The 27,765-nt window shown below is 38.1% G+C and overlaps 2 protein-coding genes across 8 annotated transcripts in view; both read right to left on the bottom strand.

Moving 5' to 3' along the window:
* The window catches only part of citb (citron rho-interacting serine/threonine kinase b), a 65,812-nt gene extending 54,670 nt beyond the window's left edge, over positions 1-11,142 (bottom strand). For 3 of the 7 annotated variants that reach the window (XM_032577822.1, XM_032577820.1, XM_032577823.1), the window contains exons 1-2: positions 10,824-11,141; positions 3,931-4,035 (exon numbers count right to left, since the gene is read on the bottom strand). In XM_032577822.1, coding sequence (XP_032433713.1) covers positions 3,931-3,939 — 9 coding nt within the window. In that variant the 5' untranslated portion in view covers positions 3,940-4,035; positions 10,824-11,141. Of the gene's footprint in view, positions 1-3,930; positions 4,036-10,823 lie in introns of all 7 variants that reach the window. The other 4 variants (XM_032577818.1, XM_032577819.1, XM_032577824.1 and 1 more) reach the window with 2 other exon arrangements.
* Positions 11,143-14,799: 3,657 nt separating this feature from the next.
* On the bottom strand, positions 14,800-25,120 carry LOC116729360 (arachidonate 15-lipoxygenase B-like). The gene is made up of 15 exons (XM_032577839.1): positions 24,984-25,120; positions 24,569-24,745; positions 23,812-24,016; positions 23,613-23,694; positions 22,426-22,548; positions 22,239-22,342; positions 21,678-21,844; positions 21,435-21,578; positions 19,703-19,906; positions 19,414-19,500; positions 19,152-19,321; positions 18,336-18,457; positions 17,784-17,884; positions 16,400-16,570; positions 14,800-15,448 (listed from the first exon to the last, which is right to left on the bottom strand). The coding sequence occupies exons 2-15, from the start codon at positions 24,719-24,721 to the stop codon at positions 15,269-15,271; spliced, it is 2,013 nt and encodes a 670-aa protein (XP_032433730.1). The 5' UTR covers positions 24,722-24,745; positions 24,984-25,120; the 3' UTR covers positions 14,800-15,268.
* Between the last annotated feature and the right edge of the window lie 2,645 nt (positions 25,121-27,765).

Genomic DNA, 27,765 nt, shown 5'->3' with positions numbered 1-27,765 from the left:
CTTTTTTTCGGCAACTCCTTCTGTTGCTTGGGGTGTGATGTGACAGGTGCTGCTTCCCTCTCAAAAGCTGTTTGATTTCCTACATCTGAAGGAAAACTTTTCATCTTCGTCAATATTCTCCCAGACAAAAGAAACACGTAGGGGTCATTATGTGTTTCAGATAGGTGAAATGACAACACATTACTTCTTACTGATTTTTCAGACAAACCTTTTAGTTTTGTAAAGCAAAACCAGCCTAGCACAAAAATACATGTGACTGTGTGCGCATGTCTGGGTATATGTATTTGTTGTTCCCCATATGTCACTGGGATTAGTGGGAGATTTGCTGTTATAGCAGAGCATAGCCTGAGTGGAAGTGTAGACTGGAGGGAAACAGCAGTGATCACAGCACAGTCACAGATAATCACAGTAGTCAGCATGCAGTATGGCTGATCTAACACACAGTAAGAATCAGAACAGAACATGTCCTTGCAAACACATGCAGGCACAATGTGGCCTTTTCAGACACAAAGACCAAAGAGTCACCACAGCAATGGAAGCAAGAATTAGTAAGCAATCACAACATGAAATATGAAAATAAAAAAAAAGAAAAATCTGTAGCTCTGATGATTTTAAAGACATTTAATTTTAGATAAAGATTGGGATTAGGCTGTCACGACAACAAATTCTGCTGGATAATAAATTGTGGTTTTGATCCCATTTTCAACTAACATAATGATCTACGACACAAGCTTGCCCTCTGAAAGACTAATAAACTTTAACTTTGTACTGAACACTCCACACTGGAACTGGAAGACATTTTAAATATCCAAAATAAAACATGACAACCAAAAACAATAGACCAAATTAAATCACGGAAATTAAATCACAAACGACTGAAACCATTAATAAAATGCATCTTGAGGTCTGTAATCAAAAATGTTAATCATCAGAGCTTATTGTAATTTATCATGCAATTAATTGATTAACTCCTTGTTGCTTAGTTGGGATGTTTTAGATGATGACTTAAGCCACAGGTGCTGAACATGGTCATAAGTCGGAGATTTTCCTACTTCTAAAACAATATTGTTAGATTATAATGCTTTGAAATTAGGGTGTAGCAAGACTTCATTGCAAAATGAAAGTTATAATAAGACACCATATTTCTTATCAAAGTATTTCTGTCCCTTAATGCTACTTTAGTGCTGCCAGCACGTAATGTCATCTGGTAATAGACGTGCACCTTAAGCTATTATTACAAGCCCTAGTTAATAAGGTGGGATTAAGCATGGTCAACTTAATTTATTAAATGTTATTCCAATGTAAAGCAATTGTGTTGGCTCAACTTATGTTATCATGGTTATTCTATGGGTGATTCTGAAACAAATGTGTTGGTTCAATTGAATTTATTAAGGTTGATTCAACTCATTTACTATAGTTGGACCCAATGTAATTTAAAAGAGCCAGCCCAACTAATTTGCAATGTTTTGGACCAAATTATTTACTTTACTTAAGATTAAGCAAATTTAGAAAACTGCATTAGTTGAAACCAACTTTTTGTTTTTCAATTTTTTCCTCTGAAGAGTTTTTGCGGTGCCAGTGGCTCGTATTTGTTTTGCGACAGTAGACAGACAGGAAAGAGGGTGGAGGACATGCGGCAAAGGTCACCGGGAGTCGAACCAGCGACATCCGAGTCGAGGACTAAGGCCTCCAAACGTGGGGCGTGCTAAACCCCCTGCACCACCACAGCATGCCCGAGAAACCAACTTATGTTACAGTGGTACCTTCACACTACTTCATTAAGTTGATCCAACTCATGAAAATTAGCTCAACAAACAAGCTTCATGCTGAACGAAAGCTATTTAATCGTGTGGAAATCCTTTCCATGATTTAATTACGTTAATTCAAAGACATCTTTTAAGTTACATTACATTAAGTGTTTTAAGCCAGGACTGGGTGAAAGGGTAGAAAGAACACTCAACAATTAGAAAAGGTACAACAGAACTGTATTTTCAAAACCCCACCTTACTGTATTTTCATGCTGTAGTTTTTACAGCCATTTGTTACAGTGCAGTTCTTAAATGCCAATAGTGCCCTGCAGAGAAAAACAAATATCTATAGTTTAATGTGTAACTAAAACCGCTTTGAAGTTTTCCCAGGCGCAAAACAGTTATGTCACGAGAGATTATGATCTTCCATAATCTCTCGTGATCCCCTGATCTCGCTAGACCCTCCTCGGAGCGAGATCAGTCTGACTATAATGAATCATGTTATCTCAACATGATTAAAATTCATAAACGTTAAGTTATTGAATTTCTTGTTTATCCAACATGATTTGATCACATTTTCGTTTGAAACATGAAATTATTTATTTAAAAGTACATAATATTCTTTTGTTAATGTAATAAGCCCCGAAGTTAATTTTTGTCAGTGTAGCTATCAATAATGCAAAAGTTGCCATCTGCTTCAGAGCTTCCCATCGACACAAAACTAAATGGTTGTTTTTAATGAGTCTGGCTGCATATCTAGTTCAAAACCTCAAACACGTGAACTCATCAAACCTGGGCTGGATTATTTTACACCGACTGCAGATTCTGCAAAAATACCGTTGGTGAAACCTTTATTCTGTTAATAAAAATAAAAACTTGAGGTTTAGTTGTTTTTTTTTTGTATATATATATTCTAAAACCTTACACTGTCCTCATGAAACCAATGTGCATTTTCAGTTGGACATATTGTTACACCCCTAACAGACAGAAATGATCTCAAAAGTTAAGCAGGCACATCTAACATTACGATATTATGAAGAAGTTCTATTTTTTGTCAAACATTTCAGGAAGTAAAACTCGTATTATACACAGTTAGTATATACATTTATAATAAGTAGACTGAAATATTTTAGTCTCTCTTGTAATTTACATGGTGGCATATACATAATAAAGTTTAGAGTCTCAAAAAAAAAAAGAATATTGTGAAAAAGTTAAATATTGGAAACTCATGGTGCCACGCCAATCAGCTAATTAGCTCAAAATACCTGCAAAAGATATTCTGTGCCTTTAAATGGTCTCAGTCTGGGTCAGTAGGACACAAACAAGGAGAAAACTGCTGACTACACCGTTGGCACATTTCACAAAAGGCCATTGCTAAAGAAGCTGGTTGTTCAGGGAGTTCTGTATCCAAGCTTATTCTGAGAAAGTTGAGTGGAAGAAAAAAGTGTGGCAGGAAAAATTGCAGCAGCAACAGAGAAACTGCAGCCTCTAGAGGACTGTCGAGCAAAATCCTTTCAAGAATATGAGGGAGCTTTAGAAGGAGTGAACTGATTCTGACAAAATGGGTGCTATAAATGTAGCATTCCTCATGTCAAGACACTGCTAAACCACAGAGAACATTAGAGATGACTTATCTATAAGCCATAGTCCTACAAATAAATGCTTAAAATATTTGTGTAACAAGTCTATATATAAGTTTCACTTTCTGAAACGGTTACAGAAATGTTGAACTTTTTCACAATATGGATGGTAATTTTTTTTTTTGATGCACCTGTATATACAATAAAAAAAACTGTTGCTTATATGCCAGAATAAAATATCATGGCCTCATAAAACAATAATGATTCTCTGTTATAATGATAACCAACTAATTTGATTAAATGCACCTGCTTTTGCACGCTCTCTTATTAAAGCAGTTTTGGTAAATAGTGAATGATCTGCATTTGGATACGTTTTATCAAGTCTGTGGTCCCAAAGCCGTCATTCACCCTTTCATGCACACATTCACACAATGTTATCCATTAGATTTTATCTCTAGATGACAAGAGAAGTTGATTTCAACAATTTACATCACACATTTACATCCGGTATACCTGAACAACCTCAAGGGAAAACTGGAGAACTGAACTAAATGTGATTCTGCTCCGCCTCAAAAGAAGAGAAGCAAGACTCAATCACCTACCTGTGACATTTGCTTGGTTTTCTCGACTACTTTGAGTGTGAGAGTAGTTGTGTTTTTTCCAGCGAGATGGTCTTAACTTGAGAGTTGATGGCTGTCGTTGGTACTCTGGAAGAAAGGAGAATAAATTTGTTTGAGAGCGAAAAGGACGAGGAACACGACAGGCAGAAGGGCTTAATTAATGCTCTTGATGACACACTTAGCTTTTAAAGGCATTACGAAGTTTCATGAAGCAAAAGAAAAAAAATCTATGAATGGCAATGTTTCTAAAAAGAACAGCACTTGCCAGAGCTCTGAAATTTTAACAGGAAAAAATACTGTTGTCATCCTGATGTGTCGACACATCAGATTTATGACTATAAGGTACAGCGATCACAGCTGAAATCTTTAGCAGTCGAGACGCATATTTTTCCCACTAAAAGTGTGATCGTTGTGTATCTCAGCAGAGGCTAAGAATAGCCTGCTCGTGTTCACACAACAGCCTCTCTTTCCACCACTGGATATATTTGGCAGCTTTTGTGATCAAGTAGCAGGCAGAAAGAATGAACGACAGAGAATTTCTATTAAAAGCTCAGGCTCGCCTCCTACTCCTCCTTACAGTAACGTTCTCCACTCAGGCACAGCGATGCGTTTCTGCTGCTGCAAGACTGTGTTTGCAGCAACAAAAAAATCTTACCATTTATTCTCAGTGTTCTATTTCACCATTTTTTGACTCTTCTGTTATGAAGCTTTACTTGTAAGACTATAAATAAATGCAACTTAGAATATCACACGCAGAGAGAGATGGGAACGATGTTTACTAATATTTGCTTAGATATGAATGAAGTAAACATTATGCTTTGTGAAGAGAGAAGTTGAGAGGCTCAGTAACAACAGAGCACACAGTGTGATCGCTGTTCTGCCATGACATGATGGAGGAGCAGCCGTCTTGTAATGACTGATAAAGCATGGACAAAATTAAGGATGCACCAATGTTACAATGTGTGCCATTATAGATATCTGATATTAATATTATGCCCAATAACCTCGATTTGCTGATATCATACAGGCTATATGTATTTCCCTTCATCTGCTCCAGTGACACAATCCCACAATCCTGTGCTGCATCACTACTTTCAATTTTCGCATTTCTATAGCAAATGGAGACGCACGACTATAACATAACTGAACACAAACGACAACAAAATGGAAATAAGCATTATTTATACTTATCGGATCAAGACAGAGTTAGACAGACATGTTCGCCAAGATCCTCTGAGGAGCCGCTGGATTTGTACTGAAATTAAATTAAACAAAGGTCGACTAATTAGGAGACTTCTGAAAAAAATTATTTGCACTGGATTAACACTTTATTTTGCACTATTGGAGCAAAATGGTCTGGATACAAATGCAGGAGACCCTTTTAAGATTTTTGCCTGAAAAATGTTTTTGGAAAACATGTCTGAATTATTTTTTTTTTATAATTATTTATAATTTTGCCAAACTTTGTATTTCTTTCCGTACAAAAGCCCACTACAATGCATAGATGTTTGTAGCTGAAGATAATCTAAAAAATGTCCAAGTGCTTTAAATACATTTGCCAGGACTTTCACACTGCCATGCTGACAAAGCTGAATGATTGTTTACTTCTTAAAAATGATGAGAACTTCCCCATCGGTTTGCCAGCGGTAGAGTTGGTGGTTTGGGGCGGGGAGCATCTGAGCATGAGGCACCAGATGGCAAACAGATTTGGCTGTCTTCCTCCCAGAGTCCTGCGCTAGCTAACGCTCCATAATGAGCTGTGCTAACACACTCTGCAGCTGGGATCCTCCACTGCAATAATTAACTCTCTGAAAGCAGTTGCAAATAACTATTCTTTTAAAAAGCTCATGAGTGCAGGGAAGACAGCATCCCTGCCAATCTGACAATATCTGAATCTCGACAGTAACTAAAAAAACTTCCGACTATTTTAATGCAAAAGTGAACTCAGACACGTTTAAATCCAGAAAATGACCGAGTTAGCTCGGTACCGCAGTCTATTTGAAAGATTTTACTCCTTTGTCATCAGAATGCACCGAGAACAGAACAGTCACATTTCCAGAAGAACTATGGGCTCCATCTCAGTCGAGGAGCTTTTTTTTTTTTTTTTTTTTTTCGTGGGTTGATTAAAATGTGCTGGGCTGTGAGTCAGAGTTCTTGAAGAGGAGGAGGAGTGGAGAGAGGTTGCATCCTAGTCATTGTGCTGCTCTACATTCAGTCTGGATGACCAGGGCCAGTGCTACTGTACGGGCTGTGGGCAGGAGTGAATCACAGACTTGTTGAAACACTGTAGTGGCACAGATTCCTCTCTAAAAATCAAGCTTTCATGTAGTTCTGAACCTCCTCTGTGCACAAGCTGTGGCATTTCTTGCTTACAGTGGACAAAGACAAATTACTAGACCAGGTGTCCTCGGGCCTCAGCTGCCAAAATTCCAAGGTCTAACACAACATTTTCCAGCAGCCATCTTTAACTTTCAAGCTTACAATGTTTATTCAGTCGGAACAACAAGGACTAGCCTGGAGAAGGCCATTCAGTAGGGAATGGTACTGGAGGTTGTTGTCCGGATCCTGGGTTCCTTTGGTTTTTTGTGTTTACTTTCCACTTCCTTGTTTATTCATGAGTAGCCTGAGTTTCTGTCTTTATGTAGTTGTTTGTGTGTTTTGGTCAGACCTGTTGTTCATTCCTTGTGTTCAGTAATTCTTAGTTATTGTTAGATTTACTTTTTCCCTTCTCCCATGTTGCTGCTCCTTGCTCTCTTGTGCCATTTCTCTCTCTCCTCCCTCAGCCTGCCTTCTCCTCCACCCTCACAGCTGATCAATAATCAGTCCCAGTCCACTATTCCAGCAATCACACTCCCAGTATTTAACCACATCTCCTTCATTCAATTCTAGCTGGATTCTTCCATTTGCCTCATGGACCCGGTCTCCATATGCTTTTGCTTTCTGTGCTCTTCTTGCTGCTTTGTAAGTGTTTCATTATTTTTTAAATTAAATTATTAACCATCCACTCACCACCTCCGCCTGTTCTGCATAGGGGTAAAAATCATTGCCACAAACATCATGACAGACGAATCTTCAAAGCTACTAATCAATATGGTTAAGTTTACCAAAAGCATCTAACACAAGTTAATCTGCGAAAATGTGATTTGCCATTTCTGTCACACATTCCAGTTGGTTAAAATCATTTTATTGATATATGGCAGGAAGTGCCAGAGTTTTAAGGAGCATAGAGCAATTTAAAGCTGCTCTTTCCCCACCTGTTGCTACCCCTTCACCAAACCTGATCAGGCTGCCTTACAAAAAAATATATATATATATATATTCTGTTGCTTAGACAAATTTCAGGTCACCAAAGAAAAAAATAAGCACAAGTTATTGCATGCATAGAAACTAATAAAATCAGCCCCCACAGCTGGTCCAGAGCTGTTTATGGCTCTAAGCTGAATCTTATTTGGGGGCCCGCCTCCAGTTAAATCCTCCTACACTGACCTGACCTCCGATTTATACCATGGACTCCTGCTTTGTGTTTCTAAATTCTGCATCAACTGTTTTAGAGTTATAAACTATAAATAGACTGAGCGGTGCTAGGCACTGGTAATTATTTTATCAGTTACACTTCATTTACTCATTCCTGTCAGAAAAATGTTGCCAGGCGGTAACGGCGTTGAAATCGAAAAACCTAGATTATGTCCCTGAATGTTTTAGAAAGAAATCAGTGAATAACCAGGGAGTTATTACGCTTAGCACATACTTATTTTTTTTTCTTCAGCAGTCAGCACGCAATGGTCAAGGGCCAGGTTTAATGATGCCTCCAAAGCAGCAACGGAAATGGCCGTTAATTGCTGATCTACTTACAACCACCTACAATGTGCATGAAATATTTTCCCAGCTCAGACACAAACAGTGAAAAATGTGAAATTGTTTTTTAATGATGAGTGTGTTACACTAATTTTCAAGGTCTATCTTGGTGCAACTTCTCCTGTTTGAATTCACACACTCTGACGCCTGACAAAACCAGCAGGGGGAGCTAAGCAACTGGATGGTAAATGTAGACTGTGGGCTACATTTACTGGAAAGTACTGGGGTTACAGTTACTTACTCGGTAATACGACAATACAACAGCCCTTGTATTTAGGTAATGCTGCTATAAAACCACATTTGGCAAAACAATAACAAATTGCCTCTTAAGTTTGACAACAGGAACAGACAGCCTGACTGATTAACATAGTAAATTGGCCTGCTATACTTAAATTACTCCATGAAGAAAAAAACAAGAAAAAATGTTTAATATCCTGAGCAATAAACACTTGTAAACCGCCACCATATTCTCCAAGTTTTATTTGACTCTCATGATAAAATATACTAGCCTTCCTATGCAATTCAGCTCAATTCTCATCTCCCTTTAGTGATCTTTCTGGGACTTCTCCCATTGAAATTAACTTCTCCAGCTGAATTTCAACCGGGCCAATCAATGAACAGAAGGAGAAGTTCTGAATACAAACTAGAAGTTTCTGTACTGTTGTAGAGTTTTAGTCTGCTTGTAGTTTTAGCAATGGCAGCAGAGGATGTGCATGAAGCCACTCACTCCATGTTGGTCACACTTTCAAATCTTAAACAGTTAAAGTTGGAGAAAGAGGAATGTTTAGGATATTTCATTGCATTTTAACAGCTATTCTGTTCAGCTTGGCAAAACATTAACGACTGGCTAAAATCTAAGCTGGTAAAAAACCAGCACCTTGTTCAATCTACACTTTGTGTCCAGAGGGTCTGAGCTCTTTGCTATTGAGAAACTATTGCTACCTGGAGGCCTGGACTCTGGGGTATGAAGTTTTACCCAATCACCAACGTTTGGTGGTGATTGGGTAAAATCACCCAATCACCACCATTTTGGGTGGTGATTGTTTGCAGACTTTTGCAAAGTCTGCAAACTTTGCAAACTGCAAACTGCCGTATTGCAGTTTGCGTCAAACTGCAATACGGCAGTTTGACGCAAAGAAGCTTACCGCAGATTGTGTGTGCTGTAAACAATCATCCTCCACTGCAAAGAGAGAAGTGCTGCGCCAAGCAAGATGTTAATTCAATATTTGGAAGAGTGGCCAACTGAACGGCTTTGTTCACTTTCTCCTCTGCCATTGCTAAAACTACAGGCAGACTACAATTCTAAAACAGCGCAGAAAATCAATGTCATCGTTCACAACTTCTCCTTCTGGTCGCTGATTGGCTCGGTTAGCAAATCCACTTCGATGGGAGAAAGCCCGAACTGAGCTGTGAAGCGGAATAAGAATCAAGTGGATTTGTGTAAGAAGGAAATGGTCAAGCTAAAGTAAAAATCTAGTCGTTTCAAACATCAACAGAGTCTACGCCTTCTGGAAGTAATCATTTCTCAATAGCCCAGGGTCCAGAAGACTTGGATGAAGCAAAGCGTAGGACAAGGAGCTGATTTTCACCAGATACAAAAGTGTATCAAAACAAATAAACGTTATCTAGGAAGCTAAAATCAATGTTATGACAAGCCGTAAGAGTATGTTGCTTTCTACTTGGTTGTCTTCAGCCAGAACTACAGCCACAATGAGCCTCTGACAGCTGATTGACTTTTAATCTCCATGAAGTCCAATGACTGTGCTCCTTTACAGCCACCGTCCCAGAAAACAAGTTAGAGTGCAAACACTTTGAGCCTGGCGGTGCTGCAGAGAGCCACTTCAACGTTTCGACGCCAAAGTATTATTTATTTTTGACGTGGCTGAGCTGAGTGAATATCGCAATCTATAAAAGTATGCAGAGTGTCTGGAAAAGCTCTTCAGAAATCCAGCCTATCATTATATCACAAACCCTGATGACAAAGATGATCGGTGTGGGCTTCTGAAGAAGCGCTTTGGGAGAACGACACTTGCGGATATGCAGCAGTGGAGATCTCTCTCTCACATCGCTGCTGCTCACACCATAACAGACTGGTTCTGCAAAAAGTCAGGTTTGCCTTCAGACTGAACTCAGGTAGATGTATTTTCCCCATTATTGCTTATTTTTTTTATCATTTACAAGTCAGTCAGACAAAAGATGAACATGTTAACGAGTAGCCATCCTTACTTACCTACAACTGGTTTATCAAAAGCTATAAATCTGTCATCAGATCATTTCTAGATGGAATCCTCATTGCCAGAATAAGCACACACAGAATTTATGGCATATTTCTTTACATGGTATGAATTCCACATTATATTTCACCTCTTTTTAATAAATATCCAGTTGGCTCTGTGTGAAAAAGTCCTGTCAGAAATGTATTTCCTGATCCAGCTGAACAGATGCCAGGGAAAAAAAAAAAGAAAAAAAAAACTCAGCAAGCTTCCTTCACCTCTCCTCTTCCCTTGCCTGCTGTTTCCATAGCGATACTTTTCTCCAGCCACAGTCTTTATCTTGTTATGCTTTTCTCTTTACTGACTTTGTAATTTTTACCCTTCTTCTTGTTGTCGGATCTGTGAACCTGAACTTCTTAAAATCATCTGGAACACCCACATTCACATCATGTAAAGTTTGACATGTAACTTCCTCAGTCTGACATGAATTAATCATAATTCTGCAGAGAAATAAAAGCTCATATTAGAGATTATGAGTATCAACCAAAAAACGGAGAGTTTGAACACGGTTTGAGGGAGTGACATCCATCTGCATGAGTGTGTGATCAGCGGTGAGGACAGATGGGCAAACAGAGACAGCATTTCAGTGTCGTGACCAAGACTAGTGCTATAAGCCCTGCTCAGTGAGGTACAGCTGCTGCATAGGCTCGCTGCTGCCCGACTTTACTGTACATCGTCACTGTACAAATTCTCAACTCTAGGCTCAGCCTCCATCATATCACGATCCCAACATGCTGGAGCACTTACCCAGCGCCGTCCAGAGCCGACAGGTTTTCCACGAAGCTCCTTAGACGTGGCTCCTCCTCGTCCCACGAGCCCGTTCATGTGGGGTCTCCCTCGGAAGCCTCCTGCCAGAATGAGAGCTTCGCTGGTTCATCAAATTTGGAGATGTCATCCTCACCAGGGGGAGAAAGAAAAGCTGATGGAAGAGAGAGATTCGCTGTGGCAGTTTGGATCACAGAGAGGCAGCGAGAGTGAGCGGAGATCACTACTCAGCGCAGAGGGACGAGGGAGGGTGAGGAGGAACGGAAAGAAGTTGCATTGAAGAGTAATGCAGCAGAACAGTGACTGCCTACTGGAAGCTCTCGCACGCTCATCGTTGTCACCAGTTACCCTCCTGCTGTCACTAAACGGCACAGCTTCCTCTAAACGCGCTAACATATGTAAGCTTGGAGAACAAAGTATGTGGCTATAACTTAGGCATAGTGATGCCTAATAAACAGCCTTATCAGAGAGGATGCTATTACAACACATGATTGGTTATTGAATGAGTCAAAAGGAACAGAGTGCAAACTTTAGTACACTTGTTCATAAGGGTGGGCATTTATCGTATTGTTTATCAATTATCGTGTTAAACTTTGTATCATGATACAAATTTGGATTTATAGTTGTCACAATGAATTCCAATTGATGACAATTAATACCCCACACAACAAACCAGTGGTGGTCCCTCACACAGCGGATTAAACTGACTACAGAGTCGTTATCAGGGAACTCTCTTCACCTGAGTGTCCTGGACATAATGCAGGAGCTCTGATGACAGAATTAAAAAATAAATAGATAAAAAAAATACATCATCAACTTTCAGCCCAAGATGGCCCAGTACCAAATCCAACTAGGGACCACCTTGTCCTTATGCATGGTTTTCTTGATTTTAATTAGGCCCGAGCAGCAAAGCGCTGCGAAGGCCTATTGTTTTTGTACTGTTTATTAGGCCCGAGCAGCAAAGCGCTGCGAAGGCCTATTGTTTTTTGCTGCGAAGGCCTATTGTTTTTGTACTGTTTTATTAGGCCAGAGCAGCAAAGCGCTGCGAAGGCCTATTGTTTTTGTGCTGTTTTTTAGGAACGAGCAGCAAAGCGCTGCGAAGGCCTATTGTTTTTGTACTGTTTATTAGGCCCGAGCAGCAAAGCGCTGCGAAGGCCTATTGTTTTTTGCTGCGAAGGCCTATTGTTTTTGTACTGTTTTATTAGGCCAGAGCAGCAAAGCGCTGCGAAGGCCTATTGTTTTTGTGCTGTTTTTTAGGAACGAGCAGCAAAGCGCTGCAAAGGCCTATTGTTTTTGTGCTGTTTATTAGGAACGAGCAGCAAAGCGCTGCGAAGGCCTATTGTTTTCATCAGGCTGTTTATTATTATTTTTCTTCCCTACAAATGAAATGGCTTTTTGGGGGCTTTATCATATTCAAAAACTCACCAAACTTGGCGGACGCATTTAGCCTGTTTCAAATTTACGTATTTTAAGGTTGTGGCAAAAATTGCAAAAGAAACAGCTCAACGGCGCCACCTAGCAATTTTCAAAAGACCCTCTGCTAATCCCTTACTTCATCATAGAGACATAGCTCACCAAGACGCTCAGAATTTACAATTAATATCATAGTGCAAGTATCACAGGAAGTCGGCCATTTTGGATTGAAGTTCCGATTTTGACCCCATTTTTGACCTTTACAGCCTTCGTATTTGATTGAACTCCTCCTAGGGATTTCGATTGATCGGCTTCAAACTTGGTCAGTCTGATCATAAGGAATGGCCAATTAAAAGTTATCAAAACAGTGAGTTTTTGAGCATGCTGAAGGGGAGTTAGCAGGGGTCAAAGTTCACCTACTCGCCATGAAACATGAAACTGTTACATCTCCTATACAAAAACACATAGAGGCACCAAACTTTCAGTGATTGATCGTCATCAGGTATCCTACAATTTACTGTGAACCATCGCTATCTTACCCCTTTGACCTAATCAAAATGAAACTGTGTCCAGAGACAGAAGACATGTTGGTGTGTTGTGGATTCCAACCCTGACCAGCTGCGATGAAGCAGGTGGGCGTGGCAGTGTGGCGAAGTGACCTGTAACGCCGTTGCCATACGTTTGCTTCTAGATTCCACAGGTTTTGACCGAGCTGCACCAAACTTGGCATGAGTGATCCTGGTGGGACACCTGACGATCCTATATCGTCATAGTATGACGTCATCTAAGCGCCGCCCCCTCAGAACAGGAAGTGCTATTTTTTTCCCTGGAAAGTTCCATCTATGGCTCTCTTTACCTAATCAAGATGATTCTGTGTTGGATGACAGATAAGAAGTTGGTCTCACTTGCTTTAAAGTTCCAAGAGTTTTCAATGGTGAGCATGGCCATGGCGACGTGGCGAAGTGACCTGTAACGCCATTGCCATACGTTTGGCTCTAAATTATACAATTTCGAGCCAAGCTGCACCAAACTCACTAGGATTCATCCTTATCCTTCCCCGAAAAGGAACCCATAACAGCCGTTGACGGGTATTGCCGAATTTCTCTACAGCGCCCCCTAGAATATTTTTAAAAAATCAACCTCAAGCCATGCTTTAACCTAGAATTACGAAACTTGGTACACATGTGTATCTTGTCAAGACAAACAAAAAAGTCTCATATAGCTATGCTCTAAACCCAACAGGAAGTCGGCCATTTTGGATCAAAGCCTTCATTTTCTCTTTTTTATAGACGCCGCATCTGATCGAACTCCTCCTACAGTTTTTCAAATACAGACTTGAGAATCACTCAGCACTGTCTTGAGGCATCAAAGGTGAAAGGTTATCAAAAGATGTCTTGTACATCAAAGCATGTGGGCGTGGCTAAGTGTCAAACTTTGACTATTCGCCATGAAACATCAATGTTCAATAACTAAGTCGCTGTTTAGAAACTATTTCAGCAATTCGACACCAGAGGGCAGCCTTGCCCTACAAATGACAGAGATCGACTGTGTAACAGCCAGGAAAAAATAAAATATGTATTTCCTACACTAAAACACACAGAGACACCAAACTTTCAGTTATTGATCATCATCGGGTGTCCTACAATACCCAATGGTCAAATGATGACATCACTTAGGCCACGCCCCCTGAGAACAGGAAGTGTCATGTTTTACTGTGAACGGTCGCTATCTTACCCCTTTGACCTAATCAACATGAAACTGTGTCCAGAGACAGAAGACATGTTGGTGTGTTGTGGATTCCAACCCCGACCGGCTTCGATGGAGCAGCTGGGCGTGGCGGCGTGGCTAAGTGACCTGTAACGTCGTTGCCATAAGTTTGGCTCTGAATTTCACAGTTTCAGGCCGAGCTGCTCCAAACTCACTAGGTTGCATCCTTATCCAACTGCCGACAGGAATCCATAGCAAAATTTGGTGGGCGTGGCCTCATTTCTCTACAGCGCCACCTAGAATATTTTAAATGATCAGCCCCAAGCCATGCTTTAAGCTAGAATTATGAAACTTGGTACACATGTGTATCTTGTCAGGACGTACAAAAAAGTCTCATATAGCTATGCTGTATATATATTTTATTTTTGAGAATTTATTGAGTACTTGATCAGAAAGTTTTTTTAAATCACATGCCTTCGCTCTGAATCCACTCATTCCACTTCTCCCACTGAATTTGAACTGTCAGCCTGAATAAATGCAAGGTGGGTTTTTTTCATGTTCACACCCATTAAAAATAGTATTTATTATTTTATCTGGTTTTACCTCACAATTAAAAGTCTCCTTACTTCTAGGTTCTGATAGGAAACATAAACTTATCTAAAATGTTGTGCTTTTCTGAGGTTGACTTTGTTTCTTAAAACCCAGCCATGTGATCTTGGCTGGCTTTTCTCTTAACACAGTAAATAATTTAATAAGCTTGACTTCTCATAATGGAACAAAATCAATCATTCTTCTTGATTTTGTTTGTTTGGCTAAAAAGTGTAAGTGAAATGCACAATAATTGTTTTCTGCTTAAAAGCATTTTTATTTGCACTTTGCCAAAGATTCTTACACAGATATTTTTAAGCAACAAATTAGAGAAACTCATTTTCTAAAATGTTGATACTTTCATTTTAGTACTTGATCATAAACCCGGAAGATTTGTTTTCTGTTGCAAACATCTCTTATGCAAGACATGTCTCCAAAACACAATGTTAGATATTCTCTTTGGTGCAGAATATTATTCCATTACCATATGAATAAAAGAGAAAATACAAACTCCATTGGTACACTCATTCGCCTGACTCCGTATATCTCTGCATGTATCCCAAATAATAACATTGCACTCAAATCTGCATTATACATTTAAACTGAAATAAAATTGAAAATAATTATCATGTCCTCCCACGCCCCCAAAATAACGTGTAGCACATCAGTGTGGGATTATTATTAACTAAGAAAACTGAGAGGAAACTTCTCTTACTTTCCTAAATAGCCACACTGTTTTCTACCTCCTTTGGATCCAAGTATTTGTACGGTACTTCCAGAGTCTTGTTTCTCTCTTTGATTGCTGCACTCAATGCTGCCAACTCCTTTTGAAAGTTCTCTATCATCTGCTGTGGAGTCTCCTCACTGAAGTGGTTCTCGAGGTACTGACCAAGAGGTACCTGGTGAAATCAATGACACTTAGTTTTTCTGCCACCGAGATGCAAATGTTTGAAAAATGTAGGCTACTTGTGGAAACATATAGAGCCATGAAGAAGCCATGGAGTTGCATAGTAGCATTTTACCTTATTTATATACAGGTTCATCTCAAGAAAATAGAAAACCATGAAAAACCTAATTCATTAGGTCATTCATTGCAAAAATGAACCTCATATATTATAAAGAAACATTACACGCAGAGTGATCTATTTCAACCATTTATTTCTGCTCATTTTGTCAATGGATTGAAGCTACAGAAAATCCAAAAGGAAATTTCTCAAAGTTGCATAGACCAATTAATACATGGACATTTTCTTGACAGAATTTTAGGGTGGGATGGTTAATTGTTTGTTTTGTTTTGTGGGTTTGTTTTATTGATCTGCACAGCATTTTGAGCTGCTTTTAGTATGAAGGATGCTTTCTAAATAAAATCGATTGATTGACTGAACTCTCCTTCAATCTGATGGAAAGCTGTCAAATCATCAGTCTTTATTCTCCAAGCTCCACTTCATAACATTTCCTTACTACAAATACATTTGTATGTACGGAAGAGGATTAGAGCCACCGAAAAAAGAAAAAAAGAATTCTGAGTTTAAAGTCAGAATTCTTTTTTTTTTCTTTTTTCGGTGGCCCTAATCCTCTTCCGTATGTATCCATCTCATGTAATATTTAAGATTTCAAAGAAACTGAATTTTGGGTTTTCAATAGCTGTAAGGCATACTCATCAAAATGCGCTGAATACATTAGACTGTGTAATTAATGTATGGATATATGAGTTTTTGGTTTTAAAGTTGAATAACTGAAATGGATTCACTTTTTAATTATTTTCTGCTTTATTGAGATGAACCTGTTCAAATGTTCTTGATAAAGCTTGACCATATGTTTGCAAAACACACTGAAGTGTGAACACTCACAAAGTCACTGGACTGCTGGCTGAGCAGCCACAGGGTGGCCATGCCCTGAACAGTGGTGTTGACATCTGGCAGTGTTTTCAGCATTGTTTTTTCAGTCGCTTCCCCTTTTTTGGTTGGAGGTGGCAGTTGCAGGGAGATTGGAGTGTTTGGCATCCAGCTATCAAAGTCAAACTGCAGTATAGAAATGAGTATTATAGTTTGTTATTGATTTCTTTTGCTTGTGGAATTTCAAAATACAGTTCTATTAACTTTAAAGCATAATGGTTATAATTACAGGTGTAGTTGTCTGACTGATAGCTTTAGACAGTTTGCTGACTGGATTCAGGCCATGAATGCTTGAACCTTTAGATGGTTTAAAATAGTGTTTGTTTGTTTGTTTGTTGTTGTTTTTTTACAACCAACCTTTAAATATATTAAACTTGATATGACAACCTACCCTATCTTAACAAAATGTACATTAATAATAGAATCAAGGTAGAAGGTGCTCCTTGATATTGACCTGAGACACATTTATATTGATAATTCAAAAATAATATGGATACAAATATCCCTGCATACCACAGACAGTATACCTTATCAGAGCCACATGCGTTGAAGGATCATGAAAGGTGTTTTTACTCCTGCATTTATTGACTCACTATAGGAGCCTGGCAGAAGATCAGTTAAGACAGGGGTCGGCAACCCGCGGCTCTTTAGCGGTTTCCTGTAGGGTTTTATAATTAAGTAGTTGGAATTGGGTCATTTTTCCTGTATTTGCTTTGTTTGGGCACAGCATTGGTACTGGCTTTATAGTGGATGTGCAGATTAATCCTCTGATTTTTTAAAATTTTTTCTGAAAAGAAGCTGGAAAACTGGTTGCAAGCGGCAATTCATTGGAATTCAGGTGGTAACGTTGTAGGAGGGTTTGTGATTCTGTCAACTGTTGCAAATAAAGCTCGAGCATTGTTAATGTTTTTGTTTATGACATCTGCAAAGAAAGCCTCTCTTGCATGTTTTAGTGTTAAATGATAGTTACGTAGTCTTTCTTTATAGATGTCATAATAAACGTGAAGTTGAGTTTTACGCCTCTTTCGTTCTGCCCTACGGCAGTTGTCTTGCTGATCTAACTGTTTGTGCATTTCTCCATGGAGATTTCTTTTTGCCAGACACAACCTTCATTTTAATTGGGGCAACGGAAAGTCTGTATTCAAAAAAACTGTGTGATTTGAAGACCATGTTTGGTGAATTTGAATTATGTCCTAGCATTTGTAGCATTATATACAGTATCAATGGATGGCTTTGTATTCATTTACTCTGAAATAGCACAGCGAGCTTCAATTCATGTGCAAATAATACAAATCATATCTAAATCTTAGAAAATCATATCTAAATCCCAAACCCTTACCTGTCCACTGTTCACAGCAGCATGCTGGGCTGAGCCGGTGAAGATTACCATGGTGACAAACTTGATGAGCTCATCCACTGTGGTAAGTTTCTGTGGGATTCCTGAGAATTACAAAAAGTAAACTTAACATTAAAAAATTCGATGTTTGATCAATTCTTAACCGTCCATCCCATCCCACCGATTGTCTCTAACCACTTGTTCTTGTAGGTCAGTAAGTGGGTGAGGGTTGGGGTGGTTGGTGCCTATCTCCAGCAGTCTTTGGGCAACATAGGGACACACAAGACAAACAACCATGCACACACACAATCATATCTAGAGGTAATTTAGAGACTAAATAACATAATAGTCAATTGACTTATAGGAGGCAGCTGGAGTACCCAGAGAAGATCCATTCATACATGGAGAAAACGTGCAATGTTCTGGGTTGGGACCCAGAGCGTCCTTGCTACCAGGCAACAGTGCTACCAGCAGCATCACTTTGCAACCCAAATGCTTCCATTATACAGATCTGTAATATGTTTATCAAGCCGTATTATTTTCTTTAATGTATACCTGAGCAAGGCTGGGAAAGGAATCCATGTTCATAAATGTCCAAAATCCACTTTTGAAGTTCAGAGTCTTGCTGAACTTCAGCATTGGTCTTGTAGTAGTAGCTCAAGATACCCCGCACAAATCTTTCAGACACAGAAATATTTTGTAAAACACGTTAAATACATGCCCAGTAAGAGTAAAGCGTGTTTCTCCTTTCATGATTTTTTTTTTCAGGAATATTACTGAATTTATGATATCTTTTTTCTTTTCTAATAATTTACATTTCTAATATTTTAAATATCACAGATTTGTTTAATACCACAAATTATTTGCATGAGCAAAATGACCATAAATGATACAGGACAACAGTCAAGATGGTTACCAGAGGAAGTTACCTGATTTAAATTTGGGCTGATTTAAATTCAACATGAGACAGGATTAAAGAAAGAAAAAAAACTGAAATATACTAAAATCTTTCTTGAATTTTTTAACAAAGCTTTATTTAGCCCCAGACATAACTCTACCCATCTGTAGTTGCTGGAGAAGTTTTTTTTCCTGGGTCACAGTATAATCATTAATGTTGTTCTGTACAAACATGATTGTTTTGCAAGCCAAAATGGAAGGCCTTAGTCAGTATAAACAACAAAGCAGTCTGAAAAGCAGCTCAGACAAAAGGCAGAAAAAAATAATTGCTACCCATTTCTCTTCCTAACACATTTATACATAATCCTAATAAGTAGAAATGTGGAAGTTTTGCACAATAAGCCATCTGACGATTTGTCATTAACAGCTAAAGTAGCATAATGTAAGATGCAAAATGGAAATAGCCTATTATACCTGTTGATAGTATCCCACACTCTGAGTGCATCATCTCTGTAGTAGAAGTTTGGTACGTCCTTCAGTCCGCGCTCAGCAATGTTTTCAGGCACACAGAGGGAGCTGTATGTTAAGGAGGACAGAGATCTCCTTAGTATTGTCATCATACCCTCTCCTCCAGAAGCTGAAAACTAGAGAAAGGTAAAGTCAAAGGTAAAGACAAACACTGTCATTCAAAATTAAAAATAATGATGTCCTTCTGAGTAAAGTTCTTTTTTTTTACTTTGGTGAAAACACCCTCCTCAGATATGAGACTTTTCCGAGCTAAAAAGTTGATCTGCAGAGTGTAGCGAGTGTGAGGTATGAGAAGCTGAAAAAGGAGAAAACACTGTTGGTTATAACAAGAACAGTTTGCAAATAAAAAAACGTATTCTGAATTACAATAACACACAGTCAAAACTTCAGAATGAGTCAAATTAACAAATGAATAGCTCAAGTTTTCTACATGTTGCATCATCATGAGAATCTGTCAGTATAGGCATAAACACAGTGGAACCTGCAGCTTCAGTTACCTTGTAGAGAGGATGCACCATGGGCATGTTGCGCAACAGTGACACTGCAAAGACCTCAGCCAGCAGGTGAGTGCACAGCAGGTGAACGTTGAGCTGATGCTCACTGAAATCTGCACTTCTGACAAAAATCTTTGCCATCAGCCAGTCATACTTGGAATCAGATGGCAAGAAGATTGGATTGTCCTCTGCTGGTTTCTGCTTCAGCTACATCAGAGTTTAAATAAAGTATAGGCATTTATTTGATTACAGGTAAATCATACAGATGAACAATGTTTCTGAAATTGTTTAGTATTTTTTCTGCTGACTCTTTTTTTTTTTTTTTGAGAACCTCTGTGAAGAGCTTGAACTTAATCCAAAATTTAACTTAATATAGTCTAAAATCAGATTAAACAGACCAGTAGTCAGATAGGCGTGTGTGTTTGAAGATATAACCCTTTGACAAATGAACAAACCAGACTGGTGGTTGAAGTGATAAACCTATAATCTTTGTCTGATCTGACTTCCAAGTTTTTCTACAAGTCTACTTTCTAAGAAAGGAATTTGGCTTGCGACTTATGTCAATTCTTTTCAAAATACACAACTTGGATGTCAATCTTGTTCTTGTTCTTTCTACATTTAAAATTGGCTTGATTAATTCACAAACTTATAACCCCACAGTAAGTGTTGCCATCAGGCATCAATGTCTTGCTAAAAGTGCAAATGTCTCATTTCAGAATCAGAAAACAAAAAAAAAATGTTGATAGTGTGAAGGATCCATGAATTGCAATTGTTTTTAAAAGCAGATGCAGGATTCAAAAACACTTTTTTTTTAACACAAAAGGTCCTTTGGAGTCATGTATCCCTAAAACAGAAAGAAAATAATAATAATTTTGTTTTAAATAAAAAAAGACCACTCTAACAGGAATGTGTTGAATTAATATCTGAGAAGTAGAGAGTGATCAGAAGAAAATCTTATAAATCAGCAGGTTTAAACTTTTCCCCAAACAAAAATACAGTTATTAATTAAGTTAATTAGAGCATAAGTACAAAAATACAGCACATGTTAGTGAGGGGGTAAATCCCTCTCACACTGACTGATCAATTTATTGAAAAGAAAAACTTTTAACTGCATCCATTCACTGCTGCAATGTTTTACAAAGTCACTGCGTAAAACAATGTATTGTACCGTTGAAGATGCTAACACCTGCACACCTGTTAACACCAGAGTAACAATGCTAGTCACAAAATAATCTGAATACTGGACACTGTCCGAATTTTACATATTTAAAAAAAAATCTTTTAAATTACAGGTTTTGTGACAAGTGGTCATGAATTACTGATAGACCAGTGTTATCACAGAAGGCTTACCAGACAGCTATCCTGGTGGGTCCTCCAGCTGTGATCAGACAACATTTCTCCTCACTTCCTCCTCATTCCGGCAGTTATCATGAAAATGTTTGTCTTATGAACTTGATTTGAAAATGGCAACTTTGCAATGAATACTTTTATCTTGAATGGCTGTAGTGTTAGACATTGATGTGCATGTTTTGGGTTCCAAACTCAACCTAATCAATGGTTGCTTGGTCTTAAGAGCCTGGTTCTTTCTGTGAAATATTTTCCCAAAGTTTATGTTATGCCCAACTGTCTGGTTCCTGCCAAACTTTAATCTTTTGGCTTGTACAAAAAAAAGACATTTAATTGAATACTTAATAATTCGTGTACTTTAATTACTGTATATGAGTGCTAATCTCACCTGAATAGCAATTGGCATGAGTTTATCATCTGGAGTTTTGTGGAGCAAGACAAGTGGAGCCATCAGGTACTGCTTCTCGTCATTGATGGTGTTTGTTTCCACTCCATCCATTTGCTTGTAGTCACAAAGGAATATGTTGCCTTTCTGTTTAACATTTGAAGAAAATGTTAACAATTTTATTTAAAGATGCAAGAACCTCAAATCTACTTAGAGATAGCTATATTTTTTTATACAGACAATTACCTTAATTTCTTCTGCCAAGCTGCAACAACCATCAGGGAAAACCATTTTGTCAGTAACAGGAAAGTTGCCAGGCAGGATGGTGCAGCGGCGAATCAGCATGGGATTAATCCCGTTTAGAAACTGGTAACCAAAAAATGCATCTTCCATCCAGTGTTTTTGGACATAGTCTGTAAAAAAAAAAAACAAAAAAAAAAAACACAATTCTTCCCCAAAAAACACAATAAATTTGTTTAAAAATAAAAATGAAATGATAAATACAGCCTTCAAAAATGGTGGAAGAGCAAGCTGAATTTTTTGCAGGCCATGAGAGCACTTTGATCTTTTTGTTGTTGTTGAAGCATAAACATTCTAAAATACATTGTGAATACATTGTGTCAAGGAGAATTATTTTACATTTTCATCCAAATCACCACAAAACAAAAGTGTCACTGTGTTCTTTTTACAAGGAACTTTTGGTTACAAAATGCAACTCAAACAATTACAACAAATATTAAACCCACAGCCCAGTCTTAACAGGTTTCATGGCTTAGTAGGATTAACTTTAGCGCAGGTTGTCAATACCAGATATATCAGACTGTTTGCAGCAAAAAACTCTGTTGATATCATCAATGTTCTTCCAGTTTGTTTTTTTATCAGCCAGCCTCTTCAGTTTCAGCTCTGCCAGTCTAGTTAAGAAAAAACAAAAAGTTAATGTGACATAAAAATCTCAAATCAAAGGCATCTGTGTATCAGACTATTAGGAGTTTACCCTGTGCTTGCTGTGAACAGAAATTCAGTCTGCTTGGTAAAGGAGAATCTGACTTCAGCAGGTAGAGAGAATGGGCCATCTGCTTTTATGCAGTGAGGAATTCCTTCCACATACACATCCCAGCTGAGAAAAAGATAGAATTTCTCTGCTGTTTTATTTTTAGTACAGATGGAAAAAATGATTTTGTTTCTCAATACAAAACACACCAGCACTTAGTAAATTGGAATTTCATCAAAAAGGTAATCAAAGTGAAGCTCACACCCAAATCAACATTTTTTGCTGATAACCTATCTAAATAAGTTATCTGGGCTTCTGTCTTTATGTTTCTGTGAGAATTTTGACATTTTTGTGCAATTCTTTTAGTTCTGCATTATTTTGCTTAAAATCGTCACACTACTGGTCTCTTCGGTCAAACGGTTCTTAGACATTTGAATTGTCCTATTGGTTGTACGGGTTGGTACAACTTTGTCACTTTTGGTATATTACCACAGCCCTCCGTCCCTCCCCAGCTCTTGCTCGCCACTCTTAGCTTGGTGGAGAGTTAAGAGTAAGAAGTGCTGCCATGGCGACTGGCGGGCATTGCTAATGGTGCCACTCAGTTTTAGAAATGTGTGATTTATTTGCAATCTTGTGTTACATTGTTACATTATATTTAGTGTACTTTATATTATTTTCCTTCTTTTAATTCCACTTAAAGTCTGTTGTCTTGTGAACCTTAATATTTCACCATAACAGGTAAAACACTTTTATCTTACCTAGGCGTAATTGCGTACGAATACTGTACTTTAGACAATTTTTTGGAGAGGTACCTTTTATAGTTTCTTTTTTTTTCTGTAGAATATTCTGAATAATATTTGTCATGTTTGGTATTGTTGCAATCATATGCATAAAAGAAGTGTATTTGTCCACCCCAATGCTTATGGAGGAAACGCACAAAATATTCTCTTAAGTAGATTAAGAACATTTGAAAAACAATCTGTGCTCAATTTGTGATTACTCGTGATTAAACATTTTAGTAGTTTGACAGGCCTGTCTGTCTATAAATTTGAAGTTTATAATATAACGAGTTTCAGTGTTATATTGAATTGCTGAAGTACATTTACTTCCAAGTTATTAAGATGCACTCGTAAACATAAACTCAGACAGGGAAAAGGGGATTTTGTGTTTTTGCCACTCTGATTTCTCACCAATAGTCTTTCTGACGTTGCTCGAGCTCTTGTTCCCGGCTGTATCTGCCAAGATGATGGTCATCGTCGAACCCTTTCAAGGCTGGGAAAAAAGAGAGGAAAAATATCATGTGATGATGTGTTGGTATTAATTTGCTCCTGTCTTCCTCTAGTTTAACAGAACCAAGCTTTTAGGAGAATTTGCGGCTGTTCGACGGACCTGTTCCTTCTCTGAAGCGGTGCACCTTGCTGTCAGTAATCCAGCGGTAGATGGGGAAGGTGTAAATGTCTCCCCCTGGGGATTTGACTTCAACTTTAGCTGGGAACCAAGAATCTTCTGGGAACAGCAAAAGAGGCTGTTTGTCAAGCTCTACCAGCACCAGTTTTCCAAGGGACGTGGGGGAGGAAACTGTAAAAGATGCCACCTAACACAATAAAAACAACAATTTGAAATCATAAAAAGACGTCAAGTGCATACTTATAGCAAGAGGTCAACAACGGTAAACCTCAAATATATTTTGCAAATAAGAACAGAGAAATATCAGCCTGTACATTTGTAAAGCTGGCAGAGACATATGCTAAAATAATACCAGCTGTAGTTACAGAAAATGGAAGTTGTTTTGACTTAAGAGTGCAAATTCATGACTCACTTTTTTCTCATTTTGTTTTTAAAACATTTTTGTAATTATATATCCTATTCTGTCCACTTCCCAATTATACATTACTTTGTGTTGGTGTGTCCCAATTAAATATAATGAAGATTGCGGTTGTAGCATGACAAAATGTGAAAAGTTCAGTGACCTTTAATACTTTTGCAAATCCCTGCATTGTACTTCTCCGGGATGCATTATATAAAACAATGCGGTGACTTTATATCATTACACATACCCTGTTGTGAAATAAGTGACAGTTATTTTGTGATTCTTGGTCTAAAGCTGCTCTACATTTGAATTTGAAGCTCAATCTTTCAGACTTACAGCTCCTTTGACAAATGCTGAAGCTCCTCTCAAGCTCAACAGCAGCTTGCGTTCATTTTCCCCTCTTGTTCCAACCAGCTTAATGTAGACATTGTTGAAAGTGGTGGCAACGGCGCGATTAGCAGTGTACACAGTTACTTTATAATCCAACATTTTTGCTGTTGAAAATTGATCCACCTTGATGTCAAGAGGGGGAAAAACAATCATCATCAACACTGATTGGTTGGTTGCTCTAGTTCATTGCAATACAATTCAAAAGGATTGTCCTGATAACTAACAAAACGTTTTACAGACAAACTGATGAAAGACACTGGATCACAATGAAATAGACAAATTCAATTTGATATAACAACTACAAATAGAAGATTCTTGTTTGTTTTTGTTTTTCAGCAACTTTTGAATGTATTAGTCTTACCTCTGCTAATGAGATCACAAAGTTTCCCTGAAGAGCTGCTGGGTTGATGCAACTTAGCACCACTGTTTTCTGTATATATACACGTATTCAATGGGAGTGTTTGTTAAGTACCAAGGAACAGCTATGGTAATGAAACTACCGTACATGGAAAGTAAACCTCCCACCTCTCATCTTTAGTGTTTTTCCTGTTCTTACGTAAATGTGGGGACTTTCACAACGTGAGATATGGATCTTGAGAGATAGATAACATCAGTAACACCTGCATGTCACTGCAGAATGACACAGTGATAATAACAAAAACCAAGATTTTTGTTTACAATTGTTTTTCCCAGAACAACAAAACAAACTGAGCGCATGTTAATTTATTACTTAATTAACACAAAGATGGTTTTTCACCGTTTTTCACACCAAACCACATTTAGAGTAAGCAACATATCTTGGATGTAAAACAATTTCTCTGCATAGTTATTTGATCAAAATCCCTTCTTACAGACAAAAAGGATTTAGCAAGAACTCTACAAGTAGTAGGGCGGTCTTGTAAAAAGTCAACAAAAGGAAGACTTATTTGCATATTATCCGGTGCTGAACTTTTGGCAACATTATGAGACCATTCATTTCATCATTTAGAAAATAGCTTGATGTTTAACACAATACCTGGAATGCAGTATCTGACAGTTATGTGTCATGTTTGGCAAAGTACAGAGCTGAATTGTTGCCTGACCACCTGTGTTCAGCATTGTTAAAGCACATACCAACTGAATGTTCTTCAATCCATTGATTTCAACAAATAGAAACAACATGCAAATTCAATATACTGTTAGATGAAACAGATGTTGCTTTCATTTGGTTTCTTATTGCATATTTAGCTCTAAATCAAAATCTTATTACAGGGTGTTACACCCCCAAGGTAGTCTAGGGATATTGGAGGGGGGCTGTAACAATAGATAAACCAGGGAAAAATTAAGAGACAAAACCAGGAGGGTAAAGTTAAAGTTTCATTCTTCAAGAATAATCTGAAAAAATCTTAAAGGCAAAAAAAATGAGAACCTAAAGAAAAGAAAGGGAAGAACAACAACAAAAACCAGGGTTTCTAGCAGACAACAAATCCTCCATCACAGCACCGCAAAGCTGCCACACACAGGCTGCCCAATTGACCAAGAGGCCCTGAAATCAGTTTCCCAGCTAGACTTATACTCTGCTAATCAAGAGGCAGGGTGAAACCAGCTGGGCCTGCTTAACCTGCCGGAGCTCAGCAGCAACCTGAAATCCTACATGCAGCCACCACTGCATGTAACACCGCCTCCCATAAAATCCAAGCCCTGAGAAGAAATAAAATGAATAAATAAAAATAATACCAAATAGTACACCAACCTCTACCAACTAGGACCAACCATGTACACAGGATAAGGCATCTTCCACCACATTCTCCGAACCCTTCTTGTGCTTAATTATGAGTTTAAATCGCTGCACCATCAACGACCAGCGCATCAACCTTTGGTTGTGGTTGTACATCTGTCACAAGAACACAATGGGGTTATGATCAGTAAACACGGTCACTGGAGAAGAAGAACCAACATACACCTCAAAGTGTTGTAAGGCCAAGAGCATTCCAAGAGTTTCCTTTTAAATGGTGGAATAATTCATCTGGTGAGTTTTGAACTTAGCAGAAAAGTAACTTACAGGATGACACACCCCATCTTCACCATCTTGAAGTAGTACTGCACCAGCACCTTTATCCACTTCCAGCTTGAATGGCTAAGTGACATCAGGAGCGACCAGGACTGGAGCACTGCAGAGAAGAGATTTAGCTGCATTGAAAGCCTCTTGACACTCACTGGTCCACACCAAGGGGACTGCAGGGCTACACAAAGCTGTAGGGGGAGTAACCACAATAGCAAAGTTTTTGCAGAAACATTGGTAGTAACCAACCATTCCTAGAAAATGTTTCAAATCATGTCCACTGCATGTAACACAGGGGAACAAATAAGTAATACACAGAACACACATGTAGCATCAATATTTAGTTAAAAACATATCAGTTTCATTAATTACAATATCATTTTTATCAGTCTCCAATTGTTTGTCATCACAATGAACAAATTACAATGCACAAAATTAGAAAACCTTCAATCACACAATGCAGAAAAAGCAACAAATAGAACAACTTAAAAGACCAGAATGTTAAAAAAAAAAGTGTTTAAAAGTTGTGTTGAAGCCATTTAGGGCTAGTAGAAATGCTTTGTCTAATATACTGTAAGTGCATTAAACATAAAGTAGGGGGAGGTTTTTGCTCTGCATATTTAATGACTGTGGCAATATTTTTTCAGAGTGCACGTTGGTTGTGCTTGTGATTTAAATGCAATGTTTAAATGCAGTCTTTCTGTGCTTATCTAAATGAAATGCTAAAATGTGACCCAAACCTCTGCAAATAAAAACACCTTAACATCCCACAGTAGTTGAGCAAGATAACACTGACAGAGGAATAGAGGATGAGAAAAAATATGTAACCAACAGATTTAAAGGTTACAACACTAACAACATATTTCGATTAAACAATATCCTACACAGTTCATTAGGACTATTTTTTGTCAAAACAAACAAAACATTATGGTCTCAGTTGTTGGTATATATATATATATATATTTCATGGAAGTTAAATGCTCAACCAAGTTTTTGATTTTCTTATATTGGTGAAACAAACTTAAGCTTTCAAATAAGATTAGTGTTTTCACATTTTACAATAAGTTAATACTAAAGAAAGCAATCTAATACAATTTATTTT

The sequence above is a fragment of the Xiphophorus hellerii genome, chromosome 12 (assembly GCF_003331165.1).
Source record: "Xiphophorus hellerii strain 12219 chromosome 12, Xiphophorus_hellerii-4.1, whole genome shotgun sequence".
Taxonomy (NCBI): domain Eukaryota; kingdom Metazoa; phylum Chordata; class Actinopteri; order Cyprinodontiformes; family Poeciliidae; genus Xiphophorus; species Xiphophorus hellerii.
The sequence above is the reverse complement of the archived record's forward strand: the minus strand, read 5'-3'. Positions and strand labels throughout refer to the sequence as shown.